Source organism: Peromyscus leucopus, chromosome 22, assembly GCF_004664715.2.
Source record: "Peromyscus leucopus breed LL Stock chromosome 22, UCI_PerLeu_2.1, whole genome shotgun sequence".
NCBI lineage: Eukaryota > Metazoa > Chordata > Mammalia > Rodentia > Cricetidae > Peromyscus > Peromyscus leucopus.
This window is the reverse complement of record NC_051081.1, coordinates 1977992-2000684: the sequence shown is the minus strand read 5'-3', so window position 1 is coordinate 2000684 and position 22693 is coordinate 1977992. Positions and strand designations below refer to the sequence as shown.

Below are 22693 nucleotides of genomic sequence, written 5' to 3'. Positions count from 1 at the left end.
TCCCGCCCCACAGCCCTGCCATCACCCTCGACCGTGAAGCCAGCCCACGGGGAGTCGGTCCCTTCTCCCTCTAGTGTCCACAGCAAACGAGGAACCGCAGGCACGGCTGGCTGGAGCTTGGGGACAACAGAAGGGATCCTGGGAGGCATCTGGGCTTCCAGAGCTGGTGTTAGACTCCAGCACTCCCGCTGTGTGACTTTGCACAAAGGATCAACCTCTCTGGGTCTCAGTTCCTGTTCTTTAAAACAAATTATAGGGATCTGGAGGGATGGCTCAGCAGTTAACACACCAGCTGTTCCTGCAGAGGACCCAGGCTCGGTTCCCAGCACCCGCGGGGCTCACAACCGCCTGTGACTCCAGTTCTGGGGGCGTGACGCCCCCTTCCGGTCTCTGCAACTACTGCACACGTGCACAGCCATGCAGGCAACTCACCTGCACATAAGTAAATTCTTTTACAAAAACAAATTATAGCTGAGTGGTGGTGCATGCTTTAATCCCAGCACACCAAGGCAGAGGCAGGCGGATCTGTGAGTTCGAGGCCAGCCTGGTCTCTACAGAGCAAGTTACAGGACAGCCAGGGCTACACAGAGAAACCCTGTCTGGAAAAGAAAGGAAGAAAGAAAGAAAGAAAAGAAGAGAGAGAGAGAGAGAGAGAGAGAGAGAGAGAGAGAGAGAGAGAGAAATTGTAGGAACAGGACTCATCTATTTGATTCTTTTATTTATTTGAGACACTGTCTCACGTAGCCCAGGCTAGCCTCCAACTCCCTGTGTAACTAAGGATGGACCTAATCCTTTTGCCTCCACATCCTCTGGGAGAAAAAAAAAGCCCCAAACCCAGTCATCAACATGGAGGATATTCCATGCAATAGTTAAAATGAACACACAAAAATCTGCAATGAATAAAATATCGCTTGTTTATTTTTGAGATAGGTCTCTTGACATAGCCCCAGCTTGTCCTGGAACTCCCTGTGTAGCCCAGGCTGGCCTCGAACTCACAGTGATCCTCCTGCCTCTGCCTCTGGAGTGCTGGGATTAAAGGCGCGGTCACCACCGCCCCGCAGATATCACCATTTTAACGCACACAGCCTACGCACAGACGACGTCTCTGGTACTAGGAACTTCAACCTAAAAATATGAGCCGGATGTGGTAGTGCGGGCCTGTCATCCCAGGACTCAAGAACTGAGCCAGGAGGATTGCTTGCAAGGGCCAGCCTGGGCGTCCGCTTCTTTCCTTGAATGGCCCGTCAGCTTCTCCGCCCTCCACTGTCATCCCCCTGCCCCTGTCCAGTCCTTTGTGTCCACGTCACAGGCTGGCTTTCATTATTCACCTACTGTTTGCAGAGCCACCGTCCCATCTGGGCTGCTTGTTCTGTCTTGACACAGGCTCTTACCATGTAGCCCAGGCTAGCCCAGCTCTCCAGCTCCCCCGCCTCAGTCTCCCCAGTGCGCCTGGCAGCGGGGCCGATCTCATGGCTGTTGGTGATGGACACAGTAAGAATGTCAAAGCCAGCGTGGGGAGACCTGTCCGTCTTCCTGATGTACACGTCCAGCCTGCAGCCTCCCACACCTCCGGGACCTCTGGGCCTCAGTTTCCCCTCCGCCGGCTGGCGCCCCCCGCCCCCTGCAGTTCCCGAGGCGGCCGCGGGAGGCGCTGTGGCGCAGCCGTGCGCGGGCGGGGCCGCTGACCGAGCGACGCGGCGGCACCGCAGCTCCTGCCCGGGCCTGGCCGGTGGGCGGCAGCGGGCCCGAGCGCCCCGGGGCGCGGCCCGACGGCATGAAGGACCTGGACGCCATCAAGCTCTTCGTGGGCCAGATCCCGCGCCACCTGCACGAGCAGGACCTCAAGCCGCTGTTCGAGCAGTTCGGCCGCATCTACGAGCTGACGGTGCTCAAGGACCCGCACACCGGCGTGCACAAAGGTGGGCGCCCGCGCCCCGCACCCGCCCCTGCATCCCTGCACCTGACCCCTGCACCCCGGCACCCTGCCTCCTGCACCCCGAGCCCCTTTCTGTACCTCTCTTTCTACACCTGCACCCCCCCTTAGTCCCCTACACCCCTCCCTTGCACCTGAACCCTCTGGATCCCTCCCCCATACCTCTCCTTCTGCACCCCTGCATCCCAGCACCCCCTTACCTTCCCCTGCACCCTCCTCCGCCCTGGGGGTGCCGCTCTCGATCCAGCTGCCCCCTCCCGTCCTCCGCCCCCTCTCCCTCCCTCCTCCCCACTCCCTCCTCCTCCATCGCTCTCCGTCATCTCCCTCCATCTCCCTCCTCTCCCCAGGCATCTTCCTCTCTCTCCCCTTCTCCCTCCCATTCCCAGAACCCCCCCCTCCCGCCCTGTGCCAGGAGCTCCGGGGACCCCTGCCTCCCGGTCTCCCACCCCCACCACGTCGCTCTGGGTCTCTCTGGCTGGGCCGGGAACTTCCCACCTCGGGACCGGGATTCCTGCTCACAAAGCCGGGCCAGCTTGGCTGCTGCCGGATACATGTCCAGGACCCGGGGCTGAGCGGTAACTACAAAGACGTGGGGGGGCACGAGGTTGAGGCTGGGGCCCAGGGGATGCAGGGACCCAGGCAGCCCTGTCTGGGTGGTGCCATCTTTCTGATCCCCTGCGCCCACCCTGGGCTCAAGTGGAACCTGGCAGAGCCAGAGCTGAGGCCGAGACAATGAATGTGAGGTCCGCTGGGCAGACTCCAGATCCCGGGTGACGAGGACGCGCGTGGGTGGCTTCGCCGGCAGGTGGCTCAAGAACCTGGCTCCCCCTCCCATGGAGCTTCTGGGGGGCAGGGTCGCCCCACTCTGCTCCGTCCCAGGCCCCAGTGTCTGAATCTGGTGGCTTTGACGAGCTCTGAGGGCAGGTGTTGGGGGACCCCCAAGGTTGAGGCCACGGTCTCCATCCCTGGCTGGACCCTGGGGGTGGGGGGAGGGTAGGGGCTCCCCCGGATGGGCCGGTACCCGCCTATGGAATGAATGAGAGAGTGTGTGAATGAATGAACGGACAAGCGAGTCAATGGATGGACCAATGAATGAGAGAATGAATGCATGAGTGAATGAGAGATGAACGAATGCACAGTCCGGGGGCTGCCAGCTGGCCTCGAGGCTGGTCTGGCTCCATGGCAGGGAGGGAACTCCTTCACACTCCAGTGCTTTTCTCCACCAACCTCGTTCTCACACACGTGAGACTGGAGATTTAATTCCCACCCGGGACCGGGACCGAAGCCCAGGGTCTGGCTCAAGTACTCATGGCTAGAAACTTCAGATGGGAACCCGAAGGCTGCCTGCATGGCACCCCAAGTCGGGGCTTGTGGGGCAGTGGTGAGGCCTGGGTCTCCGGGATCACACACGGTGCTAGAGTGGGAGGCTCCTCGTCTCCCCTGGGAATTCCAGGCAGAAGACTGGGGCGGCAAGGCCCGGGGACCGGAGTTATTTTCTTTCTGGTAGATGCGGTGGTCTGGGGGCCTTGAGATTTGGGGACATTGCTTAGGAGGTGGGAATTTGGGCGGCGGCGGCGGGTCCAGGGGGGTCCGGTTGTCAGTGACTAGAGGTCGACGCTTCCCAGGCCCCACCCGAGTGAGGAGGTGAGGACCCCACAGGCCAGGAAAGGAAGGCTCAGGGTCTGGACGGAAGTCTGAAGGCCAGGGATGGTGGCACACACGCCTGCCAGTCAGAAACTTGGGATGCTCAGGCAGGAGGATCAAGGTCATCCTCAGCTACATAGCAAGTTCAAGGCTAGCCTGGGCTACATGAGACCCTGGCTCAAGAGAGTTAGATCTTCTCGGGCCTCTGCTGTGTGACTGTCATCCAGTGGCTGCCCCTTCCTGGGCTTCAGGACAATGGAGACAGAATGGACTGAACGTGGAATTCTTGCACCTGGGACCTCCCACAAATATTCCAATGGCTTTGTTTCTGTTCACACCTTCAAGATAACCGGTAACCGCAGGGGTGGGATCCCAGGGCGGACTGGGCCCTAAATGCTGCAGAGAGACGCAGAGAAGGGGCAGGAGATGGGGCCCATGGACCCTCTGTGACCCTCCCTGGAGCCATCCAGAGTGCGAGGGCCTCCTGCAGCCAGGGCTCAGGGTAGAACCTGGGGGCTGACATGGGGGGGGGTCCTCCCGCCCCCACCTCTGAGGGAGGACAGGTCACCTTCGGGGGCTCTCTAGCCATGCAAGCCCTATGCATTTCCATGTTAATGACGGCATTGGCACACTCTGGGGGACAGTGCAGAGAGAGAGAGTGGGGGGGGGGCTGGCCTGCTGTTACCATGGGAGCAGCAATGGCTGTCAGCGGCAGGAGGAGGGGATGTGGAGCCCCGAAGCGACGAGCAGCCTTGGGGACACATGGCCTGGCACAGGTGTGGGAGGAGCAGTCGTCTCTGGGCCACAGCCAGGTGCTTTCTTGAGACACTATGACGGCTTCAAATGAGACACCATCCAGCTGTGTGCCTCAGTTTCCCTAGCTGCCTAAGAGAAGGTCTTGGAAGCATACATCTCAGAGGAAACTGCTGGAAAAGAATACAGAGTGGTGTGGATTTTGATGACCTCTGGGCACAAGGCCTGGGCTCACAGAGTGGGCGATGCTCCCGGGTTCAGGCTAGAGGCCTTTGCAGGTAGAGAAAAGTGTTCTTGAGGCAGACAACAGCATCTCTGAAGGCCCAGAGGTGGAAGGCCCTGGGAAATCGCCACAGGGAGGAGACTACTGTGTGCTAGAGCGGTCAGGATCACATCGGAGACCGGACACGGCTGGAGGGAAGGGGCCGGCTTTGCTTGAGGAAAATGCATGGAGGTGGGTGGATGGATGGATGGAGGGATGGACGGATGGATGGACGGACGGACGGACGGGTAGATGGATGGATGGATGGATGGATGGATGGACAGATGGATGGATGGATAGATGGATGGGTGGGTGGATGGATGGATGGATGGATGGATGGACGGATGGATGGACGGGTAGATGGATGGATGGACAGATGGATGGATGGATAGATGGATGGTTGGGTGGATGGATGGGTGGATGGACAGACGGACGGACGGACGGATGGATGGATGAATGGACAGATGGATGGGTGGATGGATAGATGGATGGACGGACGGACGGATGGATGGATGGGTGGGTGGATGGACGGATGGATGGATGGATGGATGGACAGATGGATGGGTGGATGGATAGATGGATGGATGGATAGATGAGTGGATAGATGAGTGGATGGATGGTGGATGGATGGATGGATGGATGGGTGGATGGATGGATGGATGGACGGACGGATGGATGGATGATGGATAGATGGATGGATGGATGGATGAATGGGTGGGTGGATGGGTGGATGGATGGATATTGGGTGGGTAGGTAGATGGATGGGTGGGAGGGTGATGTCCCCAGATCTCATGGAGGTGTAGTAATTGTCACCGTACCTTCCCCTGGGTCAAGTGGGCAGCACTTGAAATGGGGCTCATGCAGACGCTGAGGAAGTGGCAGAGGTAGGATTCTCACAGGTTTGGGGTAAAGGCTTCATTTTGTTATCTGAGGAATGATGTCCCAGGTTGACCACAATCCCTGCTCAGGTCCTGGTGAAGGAAGGAGCTTTTGTTGGAGGAGCAGAGGGAAGAGACAGGCAGGGCAGACTTAGGCCTTGCCCCTGAGGAATGTGGGAGTGATGGAGCGCTGTGGGTGGAGAGACATATGACTTGGTGATCACAGGCATCTCTGGTTGCTGCTTCATGGAGGATGAACGGGGCGGGGGTGGGGTAGGCATGTGTTCGCAGATGTGAATGATGGCCACTCAACTTTTCTTCCTGATGACAGGATGGGCCAGGTGGAGTCACAGGAAATTGTTCTTGCTATGACTCGAGTGTTCAGTGGGGCATCTGTGATCCCAGCACTCAGAAAGCTGAGGCAGGAGGATCACTAATCAAGGCTAGCCTTGGCTACAGAGTTGACCAGGAGCCAGTTTCCAAAATAAGGTGGTTGGGAGAGATGGCTCAGAGTGAATACCGCTCACCTCAGGATCCTGAGTTCAGTTCCCAGCACAGCTGGGCTGCTCATAACAACCTTCACCCAGTGCCCTGTGGGTCCCCAGAGGGAACAGATCCCCACAAGTTGTCGTCTGCCCTTCACAGGCATGCCGGGGGCCCCACAGGTAAATAGATAATAAAAACATTTAATGAAGTCCTCTCCAACATTCTGGAATTTTCTGAGTCTCAGGAACCCTTCAGCCATTCACCCCTGACTCCCAGCTCAAAGGCAGATGTTCTGATTGCTGTGTGTCTTGGGGAGGGTGCTGTCCTCTCTGAGCCTTGGTCCACTTCCTACAGCACTCAGCATGTGTAACTCTTGAACAGTTTGGGAGGTTCTGCTGAAGCTCTGACCACACCCAGATGTGAGCTCACAGTGGCCCCTCCAGCCTTCATGGTCGTTTGGGGCGGGGGCTGTTAACATCGAGGAAGAAGCCCCCCATGGCTCCCCAGGGCTCCGACGTTAGTGGCCTCCTCTGTTTTGATGCCCAGACTTCCCCAGCTCCGGGCGTCTGTCTCATCTACACAGGGCCGTTGCTCCTCCCTCAGCCCGCAAAGCTCAGGGTCTTGTTCCTTCCGGGTGGGTGGGAAAGAACACCAACCTCCATCGCCGAGGTGGGGGGGAGCGGGCACGTGACTCGGCACTGAGTTCGGATGGGGGGGCCCAGCCGGTCAGCCCCAGCTCCAGCCTCAGAAACCAAGGTGAGGGGACACTCACTACGGTCCCCGCCTTCACGCACATGGCCTTTAGCCACTGTGTCCCCAAGGTGCCCAGACTTAGGGGCGTCGGTGCCCAGGAACCTCCTAACGCCAGACAGAGGGGCGACTTTTCTAAGTGGGGTGACATCCCTGGTGTTGGGGTTCGGCCAGCAGCATGCCAGGACACACCCTCCCTTCCCAGTACCATCAGGGCTCAGAGCTGGGGGGGGGGTGAGCTTCAGCACCGCGGACAGCGGCCCGGGACTGCAGGGGCGATTCTCTTTGCCCTCTCCTCCCTCCTCATCTTTCCTTCCTCCTCCCTCTTCCCTCCTCTCCCTCCTTCCCTCTCCCTCCCTCTTCTTCCTCCTTTTGGGGTTCTGATACAAGGCCAGTCTTGAACTCTCTATGTACCCGAGAATGACCTCGAACTCCTGGGTGCTGAGGTCAATGGCGGCAAGTTCCAGGCTGCAGGGTGGACCTGCCTTAGAGACCAGGTGGTGGTGGCGCACGCCTTTAACCCCAGCAGAGGCAGAGGCAGGTAGAGCTCTGTGAGTTCGAGGCCAGCCTTGTCTACAGAGGGAGTTCCAGGACAATCAGGGCTACACAGAGAAACCCCCTCTCAGGAAAAAACAAAAAACAAACAAAGAACTAATAATAATAAAGTCAGTTAAAATAATACAGCCAGGGCCAGCCATAGTGACATTCCCCACCTGGCTCCATCTGTGAGCGCATGGCGTGGCTGTGTGTCCCATCTTCCCAAACTAAAAATTACCCCTGTGAAGCATTAACTCCCCTCCGTCCTCTGCCCAGCACCCACCTCCGCCCAGCACCCACTGTTCCCCTTCCTGTGTGTGAATTTGTCAGTGCCAATGACCAAATAAGGACTCAGCAGCGCCGGCCACACTCCTTGTGCGTCCTCTGCCGAGCTCAGGAGCCTGAAGTCCATCCTTCCCGGGGTGGGACACACAGCTTTCCTTTTCACGGCTGTGTAATAGTTCACCACATGGAAGAACACGCCCACGTGTCAATCATTCATCTATCAACTGGGTGACATTTTCATGGAACCCGCGTTCCGGTCCAACCACATCTGATTTGCGTTTTTAACTTGGCGGGTGAGCTCCGTATCCAGAGCAGGGTGGGTAGGTTAGAGAGGACCCCACACCATAGTCTTCTGGCACAGGCATGCGCAGCCCAGAGGACTTGCGTGGGAGCTGACCTCCAGGCATGCGCAGCCCAGAGGACTTGCGGGAGCTGACCTCCAGGCTCCGTCCACGACACTCTCTGGATGCAGAGCCCCCCACTGATCCTCCTACCTCCACCTCCCCAGCTCTGAGGTCACGAAAGTGCGTCCCGTCTCCCCAGCCCGAAGTTCTGATCCCCTTACACCCCAACTCCCTGTCCTCTCCCCAGCCCTCGGCACCCCAAAATCCACTTCCTGTGTCTGGTTTCTCCTGTTCCGCGCATTTCCTTTCATGGAATCCACACTGTGTGGCCTTCTGTGATTGGGTCAGCGGCCTCAAGGCCCCTTTATGCTGTGGAGTGCCGGAGCCTCAGTTCTGGTTATGACTGCGTAATACTCCACGGTGTGGCTGGACCACGGCGGGAATTTCCGCTGTCCTGGGTGCCCGGGCTGCCCTTCCCCCACCCCTCTGGGTCCATGGCATGGGGTCCTCCTCTCACACGCCGTCTCTCCCACCAGGTTGTGCCTTCCTTACATACTGCGCCAGGGACTCCGCCATCAAAGCTCAGACGGCCTTGCACGAACAGAAGACCCTGCCGGGGGTGAGTGGTCCGTGGAGCGGAGGGGCACTCACAGCCGGGGGGCTCGGCTGGGCTTCCCTGTGCCTGTGGACCCAGAGAGAACAAAAGGGGCGTAAGTGTGAGCATCTATTGGGCGCCTACTGTATGTTGGGCTCTGAGTGTCACAGGAGTGATGGTCGTAGGCGGCACAAACGGGCCTGGTCAGAAATGCACTCTACTGCTGTGCAGAGGCCCCCGGGGGTGCACTGGGCAAGGATCCGGGACGCCCTCGGGGCTGGAGCAGAGGCAGCGACTCGAGAGGGGGAGGAAAGGGACAGGGGCACGAGGGGAGGGAGGGGCAGGGTCTTCTGGCCACAGAGACGGGAGCCTTCCTTCCCCCCCCAGAGACATGTGGATGCATCTGATGTTTCATGGGACTCCAATAATACACCTGAGGCTGCGGGCTTTACATCGCAAAGATCATTTAGCTCCCCGTTCTGGGGGTTCGAGGGCACACGCTGGCTCTGGGGTAGCTCTGGCAAAGTCCTCGTGGTGGGTGACGTTCAGTGACTGGAGCGTCTGCAGCAGATGGGAACCACGTGGGAGGAACAGATGGGGGTCGGGTCAGGTGGGCACAAAGCCGCTCCATGAGCAGGTGCGTGTGCATGTGCACATCTACCTAAGGCCGTCCACTGACTCTTTAAAACTCGGAGGCAGCTTGGGAAGGAGGCAGGGATAGTCAGGGAGTCCAACAAGACCTCTTGATTCTACCTCCCTGGCTCTGGGATTCCAAGTGTGCACATCACACTTGTTTCTATACGTGAGCGTGGAAGGAAGAGTCGGTTCCTGCTATGTGTACTGCATGGGCTTTGAGCAAGTCATAATTTCCTCAGCCGAAGACGTTCCCTTTCACACAATTCCATCCATCCATTCATCCATTCATCCACCCATCCACCCATCCATCCATCCATCACCACCCACCCACCCATCCATCCACCCATCCATCCATCCACCCACCCACCATCCACCACCATCCATCCACCCACCCATCCATCCCCCCCCCCCCATCCATCCACCCCCACCCATCCATCCATCCACCCATCCATCCATCCACCCACCCATCCATCCATCCATCCACCCATCCATCCATCCATCCACCCATCCACCCATCCATCCATCCATCCCCATCCATCCATCCACCCATCCATCCACCCATCCTCCCCCTCCTCCACCCACCCATCCATCCATCCCCCATCCACCCCCACCCATCCATCCATCCATCCACCCATCCATCCATCCATCCCCATCCATCCACCCATCCATCACCCATCCATCCACCCACCATCCATCCATCCATCCATCCATCCACCCATCCATCCATCCATCCATCATCCCCATCCACCCCCCCCCATCCATCCATCCCCCCCCATCCCCACCACCATCATCCACCCCCCACCCACCATCCATCCACCCACCCATCCATCCACCACCATCCATCCACCCATCCATCCACCCATCCATCCATCCATCCCATCCATCCATCACCCACCCATCCATACATCACCCATCTATCCACCCATCCATCTACCCATCCACCCATCCATCCACCCATCCATCCCCATCCACCCATCCATCCACCCATCCACCATCCATCCACCCATCCATCCATCCATCCATCCATCCATCCACCCATCCACCCACCCATCCATCCATCCACCCATCCATTTATGCATTCAGTCATCCATTCACCCCACCACCTCTTTGATTGGTGAGGAGACCATGGCTTCCTGGTTCCCAGCACAGCTGAGCAGACTACCTCCCAGTCAAGGGGATCCATCCCTCTTCCAAAGCTGATCATGCCCCATTCCTTCCTAGGCTCCTGTGGAGATGCAGTGCTCGTCCCTGTACCCACCCCTCCCTGCAGGTGCTCCTGGCTTCTGCCTGGTTTCTCCTTGTCAGTGTGCCCATAGCTCCTTCTCCCCCACACAGGGCGCCGAGGCTACCTCATTTCCTCTGTGTCATTTGTCTATAAGACCCTTTTCCCAAACATGGTCACGTCGACAGTGTTCAGTAAGGGTGTGGATGTGTAGGACTTTTATGGTGGGGGAAGTGTCACTGATCAGTTCATCACAATCAGGTGGTGACACTGTAAATGGCCAGGTGTGCGGGTCACAGGGAGGACCATGTGGTCCTGGGGTTGTTAAAGCTGTGTGAACATTAGCCTGTCTAGAGGACAGATGTTCTGGACAGATGCAGGGGGATGCAGTGTCAAGATGGGGTGTGTCTGGTTGAGAAGGGAACCGGGAAGCTTCATTGATTGATAACGTTAGGGTAGATCTCACCCAAGGTGACTGCCCTCTCAGGGTAAACGACACCTGTGGACGAATGTGGCAATCACACAGTCCTTGCATGTAAGGGGTGGAGGACTCAGCTCAGCACCCATAGAGAACAACCCAGCCGTGTGCTCACAGTACCCGGGACAGACCCTGCTTAGAACAGGAAGAAATAGAAAATGTTCTAGAAAAAAATGTTAACCTTTAAAAATCTAGCCAGGTGGTGGTGGTGCATACCTTTAATCCCAGCACTCAAGAGGCAGAGGCAGGCGGATCTCTGTGAGTTCAAGGCCAGCCTGGGCTACAGAGTGAGTTCCAGGACAGCCAGGTCTACACAGAGAAACCCTGCCTTGAAAAAAAAAAAAAAAAAAAAAGGAAGGAAGAAGAAAAAGAAAAAAGAAAAAATCTAAGGCCAGACATGTCTGTTATTAGAATTTTTTGAGAGAAACACTAAAAGGTACAAAAAATAAATTAAAGGCAAAATTCATTTTAATACTAGATTTTATTTTGACAAAGCATTCCCTAGATCCCAGCATTTTAGCATGAGGTCAATGGAAAGCAGTCAAGGGGGAGTGTGCCAAGGGGAGGTTCCCACCCTTTCATGCTCACTCTTCACATACTGTTTCTGATGGTCTCATCAGTTTGTGCACAATGATTGTTACATGTAGCCCAGGCTGGCCTCAAACTCAGAGATCCGCCTGCCTCTGCCTCCCGAGTACTGGGACTAAAGGTGTGCGCCACCACACCTGGCTCAGGGTAGAAGTTTTCTCAGTGGTCTGTAGACTGCACCGCCTGTGAATCATGATTGACACAGGAGAGTCATGTTCCGAATTGTTCTAAATGGACAGTCCCCCCCCCCATTAAAATCCAGGGTCAAAGTTAACTTCACATCTACAGACCTTATAGTGAGTGGAAACTTTGATATTCACAGTGCCTGTGGCTGCACCCACGCTGTGCTCGGTCAGGCATGTATTACCCCACGCACAGCCATGTGCCAATAAAACTTTATTAGAAACACAACTGTGGGGCCTGATGGGGCAGCCCTGAGGGTGGTGGCTCGCAGTGCCCCCTCAGGGCCCGCGCCTCCTGTGGGCCTCTCGGAGAGTGTCGTCCTCCTGCTGGGACTCAGAAGTTCTGAGCTGATGTCATTTCATCTGAGAAACTGACGTGTGATGTGAAAGCGCCTCGTGGCCACAGGGTGTGGGACAGTGAAGACGTGGAACATTCTAGACTTGGAGCCGTCTGCCATTGCAACGCATATCTGGAACGTTCTGAAACTGGAGACCAGAAGCCGTGCTGGAAATTAGGAACCTGGAACATACTGGAATGAGGCCAGCCGCCCGAAGGACTCTGGGGACCTGCAGCGTGATGAGTGCTCGGCGATCTAGAACGTTCTAGACTCTGCTGCCAGTGCTGGATGTGAGCGACTCAGAATGTTCCAGACTCCACATCCAGCCACCCTGGCGGGCATTCTAGAGTGTGCGGGACTGCAGCCGCGCCCGCACCACCGCGAGCCCCCACCCAAAGATGCAGCTGCAGGGGACAGGCACAGAGGACCCCACGTGGCCCTGCACTGACAGCGGGCGAGGCCTCCGCCACACTGCAACAGGATTCACCAGAGCCTGCCATTCTGCGCCTGTCTTCATTGAGATCGGGGTTGGTGTCCAGCTACAAACCCCCAGGCCTCAGTTTCTCCACATGCCACGCTGGATGCTCAGCAGAGGCCTTGCTTGGCCGTCAGGCGTCTGGGTGCTCTGCCCCCCGCCCCCCGCCCCGGTCTAGGCAGGGTTCTCTGAGAGCGGTCCCCTCCGTGGAGACCTGCGTCCCAGCCCAGAACCTCCATAAAAAGTCCCAGGATCAGGGAGAGACTCTGCTACAAATAACAGGGTGAAGAGTGAAACGGGACACCTAGGGGACCCGCCGTGATCACGCATGCACGGGGTACACACTCGTGAAGGATCCACCCACCACCACGCGGGCGGCTCCCAGAACCCCCCCCCCCTGCATTGTGCCCTCTTCCCCACGAAAGGCGTCTTCCCGCGCTTTTTCTGGTCTGTGTAGTATTCTGCAGCCCAGTGGCGTAATTCATCATCTAGCTGAGGGTGCATGCTCTGGTTCTGGTCCTCTCTGGGCGTCAATCTGACTGGCTAAGGGTGAGGGTTTGGGGGCGAGCCACCATCCCCCCAGCACTGGGGAAGGCGTCAGTTTTGAGGGGGGCAGGGGAGGGCTGCTGGGAGGGAGGGGTCCCCGCGAGGGCACTCTGAGGCCTTCAATGCCGCGGTGAGAGGCTGTAACTGCAGTCGCAGCACTTGGGCGCCATGGCGGGGTTCAGGGTAGGTGAGGGGTTCATGGCGTCCAGGTGGGAGGGGAGAGTGGGCCGTGGCCGCCTGAGTGGGGTGTTCTCTCTCTTCCGCGGCTTCCGCCGACGTCTGGTTCTGGAATCTTCCAACTGCGGAAGAAACCTGCAGGGTCCCAGCTAGACCGGCTGAGGTTTGCCCAAAGGCCTCAGTTTCCCCGTCTGTAACACACCGGGCTCAGAGGTGAAATGAGTCCCGAACAGAGACCCGGCTCCGGCGGGAGACATGGTCTCCCCCACAGAACTCCTCCTGCTGCGCCAAAACCCGCCAAAGATTTTCTCCTCCGTGGGAGTGGGCCACTTCTGGTGGTGCTGTCCCACTGTGCGACACGAGTGAGGATCCTCCCTGGGGTCCCCCGATCCTGATCCAACAGGAGCGGGTGTTGGGTGAATGTAAAGAGGAAGGAGGGGCGGGAAGCGGGGCAGAGATGGGAGCTGCAGAAGGTGCAGGGGGGAGGGCGGGGAGGGCGGGCACCTGGGTGGGACAGATGGGGGGAGGCGGGGAGTGGGGGGGACCCAGCTCCGACGCTCGCTCAGCGGAGGCACGTGGTGCGGGCTGGGAGGGCGCTCCGTGGTCCCTTCTCCGTCACTGTGGGGTGGAGGGGGGACCCCAGGAGCGCTGGAGACCAAGGTCGGTGATGGGGTGATGGCGACAGAACCGGGCGCACCCCTCTCCCCCTCCCCTGCCCTCCCCTCCTCCTCCCTCATCTCTGAAAGATTATATTTAAATCTCTTTTGTGCGCCGCGAGATCTGAACTCGGAGGGGCCCCGAAGAGGCGGTTTCCATGGCAGCGACAACTGCCGGCTTCCGCGGGGTGAATCAGCGTTGCCATGGCAACCCCATCTTCATCTGCCCAAGGTGCTAGGGAGGATGGTGGAGGGGGAGGGCCGGCGGGGGCGTGTGGGAGGGGCCGTGGGGGACCAGGAGGCTAGATCTGGGGGACCCCTCCCCTGCCTCGTCCCCCTACACCCCTCGCTGCCCTGACCCCAGAAGCGGAACTATCCGGTTCAAATCGCCTCCCTCCCCGACCCCGGGGTCGGGTGTGGTACCCAGGTGCAGAGGGGATGGGTGTGGGGGGGGGAGGGGGGTTGGGAGGATCTGGCTGGCTGGTGGGGCAGCGTCCAGGCAGGTAGTGCGAGTCCCCGGGAGGGTCTCAGAGGAGGGGAGGGGATGGGCTCGCAAAGTGGGTGCAAGAGGAGGATTCCGGAAGGGGAGGGGCCCGGAGGAAGTCGAGTGCACTGGAGGGGGAGGGGTGTGCAGGAGGGGAGAGGTGTGCAGGAGGCGAGGGGTGTACGGAAGGGGAGGCGTGTGGAGAGGGGTGTGAGAGAAGGGAGAGGTGAGCAGAGGGGTGAAGGGGGAGGGAGAGGGGTGCGGTGCACTGTGAGGGCTGCTCACAGCCAGGTGGGGGCAGCGTGGAGGGGAAGAGGCCAAGGTGGGGGAGCGAGGGTCACTGGGCCGGTCCAGGACTGTCAGGTGTGCGCATCCCAGCCCAGAGGTCACAGGGCTGCGTGTGAAGGGGCTAGCCTGATCTGACTTGGTGGCGACCCCACTCCTGGCTCCTGGGCCTTCTTGGTCCCCTCCTTCCTTACCCCTAGCATGGGGTGACGCTAAGCTCCACTGCCTTCCCCTTCTGTCTGGAGGGAGACAGGGTAGAGGCAGGGGCACCGAGGAGCCCCGAGGAAAGGGGGGATTGCTGCTGGGACTTTTGAGCTGAGTTTTGAAGGACGCGTAGGAGTTCACCCGAGTGAGTCTCCCAGTCAGGAGGACGACTCCATCCAGGGACCAAGGGATGCAAATCACGGCCTCCCAGATGTGCGGCCCCTTTCCGGTCTGTCCTCGGGGCTGTGTGGGGCAGGGGAGCGATACCATCAAATGCCACTTTCTGGGGTGGGACACACAGGAGTCCAGAACAGTGGGTTCAGGTGTCAGTCAGCTGCAGCCCAGGAACAACCACTCCCAAACATTTTATTTGTTCGTGATTCCCCAGGCCAGCGAAGGCAGTTTCAGTTCTTCAAAACGCGTCCTCCGGGAGTCAGCAGCGGCTAGCCCAGGCTGGCACACTTGGACTCTGTGCCCAGGCTGGCACACTTGGACTCTGTGCCCAGGCTGGCACACTTGGACTCCGTGTCCAGAGAGCAAGCTCTCTAGCATGAAGTTCACAGCTGTGGCTTCATTTCCAGCAGGCTCTATGCTGGAGGAAGTCACATAGCCAAGTCCAGACACAGGGCTCAGAAGCAAACTGACTTCTTGAAGACAGAAACGGCAATGTGAAATTGACAGACAGAGCTCGGGGATCCCCGCCATTTCCAGACAGTCTGCCCTGTTTTGAGGATGACTGTCATTGGGTTTTGACGGCTAGCTAAGAGTTTGCGGGACTAGTTTTGTCCCCGGGTTTGATTGCTTGAGTGTGTGCCAAGAAAAAGTGGGCAGCCGGTGCCGGGCAGAGCTTAGGGAAGGTGCCCGCGCCCCACTCGGTCCCCGGCCGCTCTGACTCTGCCCCCCACTTTCCACAGATGGCGCGCCCGATCCAGGTGAAGCCGGCGGACAGCGAGAGCCGTGGAGGTAGTAGTAATCTCCCCGTGGCCGTGGCCTCTGCAGCAGGTCCTGTCCGCAGCCTCAGGGTCGGGGCTCCGGCTGCTTCCCCAGACTTCAGACACCCCACACCCTTCCCGTTCCCTCACGGGTGCCCGGAGGCTGCAGACTTGGGATGTGGGGAGAGGTGTGGGCAAGGCTGTGGGGACCTCGTGTACATGTAGGAGCTCGGTAAGGCCCAGCCATCCTGTCACTCTCCATCTCGGCTGTGGGTCGGGACAGGAAGCAGACCCCCTGGAGCGCGCTCTCTCTCCCCTGATCCTGACTGTCCCCCAGTCTCCTACCTCTCCCTCCCTATCGCCCCCTCAGTGTCTCTGCTTCCCTTCTCCATCGACCCCGGGCGACAGGCAGCAGGGCGGCCTGAGCCAAGGTCCTGGGGCAGCTCAGGTCAGGGCTGAGGGTCTGCGGGGCTAGCGCGGGCTCAGCGGGGCCGTGGGCCGGGGCTCCGCCCACAGGGGACCGGAAGCTGTTCGTGGGCATGCTCAACAAGCAGCAGTCGGAGGAAGACGTGCTCAGGCTCTTCCAGCCCTTTGGCGTCATCGACGAATGCACAGTGCTGCGCGGACCTGACGGGAGCAGCAAAGGTGACTGGCAGGCGGTGGGGCGGAGCCTCGCGGAGGGGAGGGGCTTGGAGACCCACGGTTAGGCGGGGCTACCATGGGGGGGAGGGGCTTAGGTGGCTCCTGGGGCGGGGCTTCAGTCTTGCAGAGGGGAGTAGCAGAGCGGGTGATGGGTGGGACTTTAGGAAGAGATAGGCCTGAGGTGGGCGTGGCCTGTGGGAAGGCGTAGAGCGGGTGGGGTGGGTCAGGAGGGTGATGGCAGGGAGCGTGGGGAGGCTGAGGTTGCACCAGGGACTGATCATTCTTGAGGATTTTCTTTCTTTTTTTTTTTTTGATTTATTTATTTATTATGTATACAGTGATCTGCCTGCATGTATGTGCAGACCAGAAGAGGGCGCCAGATCCCATCACAGATGGTTGTGAGCCACCATGTGGGTGCTGGGAATTGAACTCAGGACCTCTGGAAGAGCAGCCAGTGCTCTAACCGCTGAGCCGTCTCTCCAGACCTTGAGGATTTTCATATCCTAGTCCTGAAGTGGAGTGAGGAGAGCAGATAGGCTTGGGGTGGGGAGAGGAGACGTGCACAAGGCTGCCATCAGGACCCCTGAAGTAATGTAGGAGCTTGGTAACACCGGCCTGGCTTCTTAGTCCCTGTCACTCCGTTTTAACAATAGCTTGCAAAAAGAGAGGGCCTGGAGGGGCCGGCTGCAGAGACGGGTCAGGTCTATGGGAGGGCGGGGTCATCCCTGGCCCCACCTGAGTGTCTATTTAGTTGGGGCTGTTGTGTCCCTGCAGATTGGTCCTCTGGACCATGGCCCGAGCCTCTCGGCTTCTCTCCCTGAGTGTCTCAAGTTCTGTCTCTCTTCAAGTGTCTGTCTGTCCATCTGTATGACTGGCAGACTGGTCCCGCCCTGGATCCATGGTATATGACCCTGACTGGGGGTGCTTCTGCCTCAGTGGCCACCACATGACTTTGTGTGTCCGTCTGTCTGACCAGCTGCCATGATCCACAGGTCCCAGTTCACCCTCTGCACCCTGGAGGTCAGAGCTGGTGACCGACTCTTCAAACCTTTGTCTCGGTCGTTCTAATGGGAACTTCTGGGGCCAAGCCTGCATCTGAGAGTGTGTGTGACTGTCAGGGTCTCAACACAGTCGCTGGCAGCTGACTGACTTCCTGCTGGCTGACCACATGGACAGACAGATGGATGGGTGGATGGGTGGATGGATGGACGGACAGACGGGTGGGTGGGTGGAGATGGATGGGTGGATGGATGGATGGATGGATGATGGATGGAGGATGATGGATGGGTGGGTGGATGGATGGGTGGATGGATGGATGGATGGATGGATGGATGATGGGTGGATGGGTGGATGATGGATGGATGGATGGATGGATGGATGGATGGATGGATGGATGGGTGGGTGGATGGATGGATGGATGGATGGATAGATGGATGGGTGGATGGGTGGATGGGTGGATGGATGGATGGACGGACAGACGGGTGGGTGGGTAGGTGAATGGATGGATAGATGGATAGATGGATGGATGGACAGATGGATGGGTGGACGGACAAACGGACAGATGGATGAATGGACAGAGGGATGGACAGATGGGTGGGTGGATGGATGGACGGACAGACGGACGGGTGGTGGATGAATGGATAGACGGACAGACAGACCGACAGATTAGTGGGTAGGTAGGTCAGAGAGACGGATGGAAATGTGGGTAGGCAGGTGGAGGTAGATGACTGACTTTTATCTGTTTGGCTGAATTCATTGCTGACATTACGTCTGTCGCTGGAAGATGGTGTGTGTCTTGTCTGTCCAGGCCACCCTGGCCTCCCCATGCCTGGGTGAACTCGTGTCTCCTGTCTTTCGTGAGTCCCCTTTATCCCCACCCTCTGCATCCTTCGGTCTGTCCTCACCTCTACCTCCCTCTCCCCCAGGCTGTGCCTTCGTGAAGTTTTCCTCCCACACAGAGGCCCAGGCGGCCATCCATGCCCTGCATGGCAGCCAGACCATGCCGGTGAGTGAGAACCGCCCTGCTACAGCGGCGGGGGCGGGGAGGGGGAGATTAGGGCAGCTGGGAGCGATGGGTATTACACCTTCCTATACTGCGTCAGATGGGAGGCCTCGATCAGGGCTGTGTGACCAGACGCTGTCCTGGTGCATTGTGGTCTTAGCTCGTGGTCGTGACACAGGCTGAGGAGCAGGACCAGTGGCTGGACGATGTGTAGAGACCAAGGACTCCATTCTGGGGCAGTAGGGAGCCACATTGGGCACCAAGTGAGGGGGGCTGCCAGGCCATTTGCATAGGTCCTTTATGTCAGGGTCACTAGCGGGCAAAGGAAAAGATTCCGAGAGCCTGGCTGGGCAGCCGAGCTCAGGTCCCCACCGGGAGGATGAGGGCTGGTCTGGAGAAACTGTGTGGAGATAACGGGGGTCCTGGAGACCATGAGGGAGTGGGGAGCAGGTGTCCAAGATGTAGAACCACCCAGGCAGTGGCTGGGGTCTATCCCCCAGGGAGGGTCCCCGGGAGTCTGCATCACTACAGGTGAACAGAATCCCCAGCTTACAGCAGCAGCTTCCTCCCAGGCGGGCAGGTTCAGGTCACACGAGGTTGACTCCCTCACAACCAAACCTAGGAGCAGGTTGTCTGTCCCAGGAGGTGTCTGCAAGCCTGGCTGGGAGCATCTGGGCCCAATTACCAGAAAGGACCTGGCTGAGCCCTGATCCCGGACTAAACTCTGAATCCTGGGCCCCAGTTCCTCATATACCGACCCCTGATCCCACACTGAGCCCCAGTTCCTAACTCAGTTCTAGAGTGAGTGGTTGGCGCAGTCACCCATCACGTGCCCTGGCGATGGGAACCTCAGCTGGTCTGTGGGCTGTATGGTGCCCCCCAAACCCTTCCATTCTCCCTCTCTGGCCGCTGGATCCCCCCCACCTTTGGGGATATGACTACAGCTGGGACCCCACCCCGATACACACTTTTGTCCCAGACATTAACCTTGGACTTGCATACTCCACCACGTTACTGTGACTGTGGCTGCCTCGCAGACCCTAAGGCCAGGTCGTCACACCGCCAGGCCCAGGATGACAAGGCCTGCGCACTTCCTGTGTGGCCCTGGCTCTGCTGGATGTGGACTCATTCACGGCTGGCACCTCCACTCTCGGCCACGGGGACGCCCAGAGTCCCGGGTGCCCCTGCCCTTCATCCCAGCGCTGTCCTTCCAGGGGGCGTCCTCCAGCCTGGTGGTCAAGTTCGCCGACACGGACAAAGAGCGGACTCTGAGGCGCATGCAGCAGATGGTCGGCCAGCTGGGCATCCTGACGCCGTCCCTCACCCTGCCCTTCAGCCCCTACAGTGCCTACGCCCAGGCTGTGAGTGGCCCCGCCGCCCCACCCTCCCTCTCCCCGTCCTCATTCTCCCTGACTCAGGATCCTGTCCTGGATGGGCTGAGCCTCAGGCCCCACAGGGTAAACCGAGCCACAGGCCAGGCCGAAAGCCCAGATCTTGACGGACAGTCGGTTCCAAACACAGCCACCACCCTAATCCCAGACGTGCCCTGACTGTGGGCAGAATACCACTGTCCCACTCATTCTGACCCCAGAGCCTGGATCTCACCATTCCTAAATCTGCATTTGGTCCAGCTCTGGCTAAATCCTCAAGGCTGACTTCAGCTGAGCTCCTGACTCAGCCTTGACCATTGCCTGATCCTGATCCCAGGCCGAGCCCCAATCTCTGAGTGTGTCTTGTTCCTGGGCAGACCCAACCCCAATCTGGAGTCCTTTTTCTAAACCTAGTTCTGGGTCAAGGCCAAGCCTAGATCCTGTGCTGACCCAGATCCCAGATCCTAGACTGATCTCCAATCTCAGGCTCAATCCTGACCCACAACTGAGCCTCAGTTTCTAACTTAGCCCTGAACCCAGACTGAGCCCCGATCCCAAGCTGAGCCCTAATGCCTGCCTGATCCCTGATCCCAGAATGAACTTCAGTCCAGGTACAGGCCTCCATTTCTCTCTGAGCCCCGAATCTAGGCCGAACCCCAGTGCTAATGCCCACTGACCCCTGATCCCGCCCCAGTGACTGACCTCCAGCCGAGGCCGCGTTTCTGACTGAGCCCTGAGCCCAGCTTCGGCTGTAACCTCCATGGGAATCCTCCCCACCCCTGCCCCTGAGCCGCGGTGGGGCTGGCCCCACTCACAGCCTCTCTGTCCCCAGCTCATGCAGCAGCAGACGACGGTGTTGTCCACCTCCGGCAGCTACCTGAGCCCGGGCGTGGCCTTCCCCCCTTGCCACATCCAGCAGATTGGCGCCGTCAGCCTTAACGGTCTGCCCGCCACGCCCATCGCCCCCACCTCCGGTGAGAGCAGCTTCCGGGAGGCCCCCCCGCCCCGTGCCTGGGTCCCCCCCTCCATGTCTCACCCTCTCCCCTCCTCACCCCGCCCCGTGCCTGGGCCGCCCCCTCCATGTCTCACCCTCTCCCCTCCTCACCCCGCCCCGTGCCTGGGTCTCCCCTCCATGTCTCACCCTCTCCCCTCCTCACCCGGCCCCGTGCCTGGGTCCCCCATGTCTCACCCTCTCCCCTCCTCAGGGTTGCACTCGCCCCACTTGCTGGGCACCGCCGCCGTTCCTGGCCTGGTGGCGCCCATTCCCAATGGCTTCCCAGGAGTCCTGCCCTTCCCTGGGAGCCACCCTGCCCTGGAGACTGTGTACGCCAATGGCCTCGTCCCCTACCCAGGTAACTTGGGAGAGAGGGCGCCCGAGAGCTTAGGACGGTTCCTGGAGTGGGCACGGTGGCCGGGGGACATACCTAGGTCCCCACAGCACGACATCCTGGGCAGGGCAGGGCAGGACGAGGGGCGCCCGGGTAGGTGTGAGCGCAGGAAGAGGCTACGTGAGAATCGTGCACGGGGGAGGTTCTGGGTTCGAAATCCAGTTCAGTAATCTCGCTGGTTTCCAGAACTGGAAAAATGGGACAGACAGGCGACGTCAGAGGCTGGGTGGGGTGGGGAGGGGCCTCGGGCCAGTGTCAGGCACCTGCCTCTCCTGGTTTGCTGTCTGAAATGGGGGGGTCACATTGTGTAGTCCAGGCTGGCTTTCAGTTCCCTGTGTAGCCCAGGCTAGGCTGCTCTTGGATGCCCTCTGTAGCTCAGGCTGGTCTGAAGCCACCCCTTAGCCTTGGCTGGCCTTAAACCAAGGGCAGTCCTCTTGCCCCGCCTCCCAAGTGCCCAGGTGACAGCGGCTCCTGACTTCATCCTTTATTCTGCGGCCAGCGAAGATTCTGGGCATTGCAGACATGGGGCCCTGCGTGCTCGGGGGTCCCCACAGGCTGGGGGGGGGTCAGGGCTGGGGTGTGCGGGATGCCTCTTAGGTAAGGGGTTTCCTGGGTGCCCAGAGGGCAGGGTGGGGGGCTGCGGGGTGAAGGCACACGGTTCCCGTCACCTGCTCTCCGGGCGCCCTGGGCGAGCTGGTGCGCCCCTGTTTCTCTGACTCGCCATGGGGGTAACACAGGAGGGGACTGGGGTGGTCGTGGATGTCGGGGCTCAGCTCGCCCTCTGCCCCGCAGCTCAGAGCCCCACTGTGGCCGAGACCCTGCACCCTGCCTTCTCCGGAGTCCAGCAGTACACAGGTGAGGCAGCCCCGTCCTGACCCGCGCCCGCCATGCCCGCTCCCCCGGGGTCCACCCTCTGCTCCCCCGGGGTCCCACCCTCTGCTCCGGCTCGGGGTCCCACCCTCTGCTCCCCCGGGGTCCCACCCTCTGCTCCGGCTTGGGGTCCCACCCTCTGCTCCGGCTTGGGGTCCCACCCTCTGCTCCGGCTCGGGGTCCCACCCTCTGCTCCGGCTTGGGGGGCCACCCTCTGCCCCGGCTTGGGGTGCCACCCTCTGCCCGGCTTGGGGTCCCACCCTGTGCTCCGGCTTGGGGTGCCACCCTCTGCCCCGGCTTGGGGTCCCACCCTGTGCTCCGGCTTGGGGTGCCACCCTCTGCCCCGGCTTGGGGTCCCACCCTGTGCTCCGGCTTGGGGGGCCACCCTCTGCTCCGGCTTGGGGTCCCACCCTCTGCTCCGGCTTGGGGTCCCACCCTCTGCTCCCCCGGGGTCCCACCCTCTGCTCCGGCTTGGGGTCCCACCCTCTGCTCCCCCGGGGTCCACCCTCTGCTCCGCTTGGGTCCCACCCTGTGCTCCGGCTTGGGGTCCACCTCTGCTCCCCGGGGTCCCACCCTCTGCTCCGGCTTGGGGTCCACCCTCTGCCCCGGCTTGGGGTCCCACCCTCTGCTCCGGCTTGGGGTCCCACCCTCTGCTCCGGCTTGGGGTCCCACCCTCTGCTCCGGCTTGGGGTCCCACCCTCTGCTCCGGCTTGGGGTCCCACCCTAAGGAACGTGCACAGTCCCTTGAGCC

The 22693-nt window shown here is 59.8% G+C and overlaps 1 protein-coding gene across 1 annotated transcript in view; it reads left to right on the top strand.

Moving 5' to 3' along the window:
- Window positions 1-1655: 1655 nt before the first annotated feature.
- The window catches only part of Celf5 (CUGBP Elav-like family member 5), a 25915-nt gene continuing 4877 nt past the window's right edge, over window positions 1656-22693 (top strand). The window contains 9 exon segments of the mRNA XM_028862788.2: window positions 1656-1919; window positions 8409-8491; window positions 15653-15704; window positions 16187-16315; window positions 18238-18317; window positions 19529-19675; window positions 20517-20658; window positions 20890-21036; window positions 21865-21927. Coding sequence (XP_028718621.1) covers window positions 1775-1919; window positions 8409-8491; window positions 15653-15704; window positions 16187-16315; window positions 18238-18317; window positions 19529-19675; window positions 20517-20658; window positions 20890-21036; window positions 21865-21927 — 988 coding nt within the window. The 5' untranslated portion in view covers window positions 1656-1774.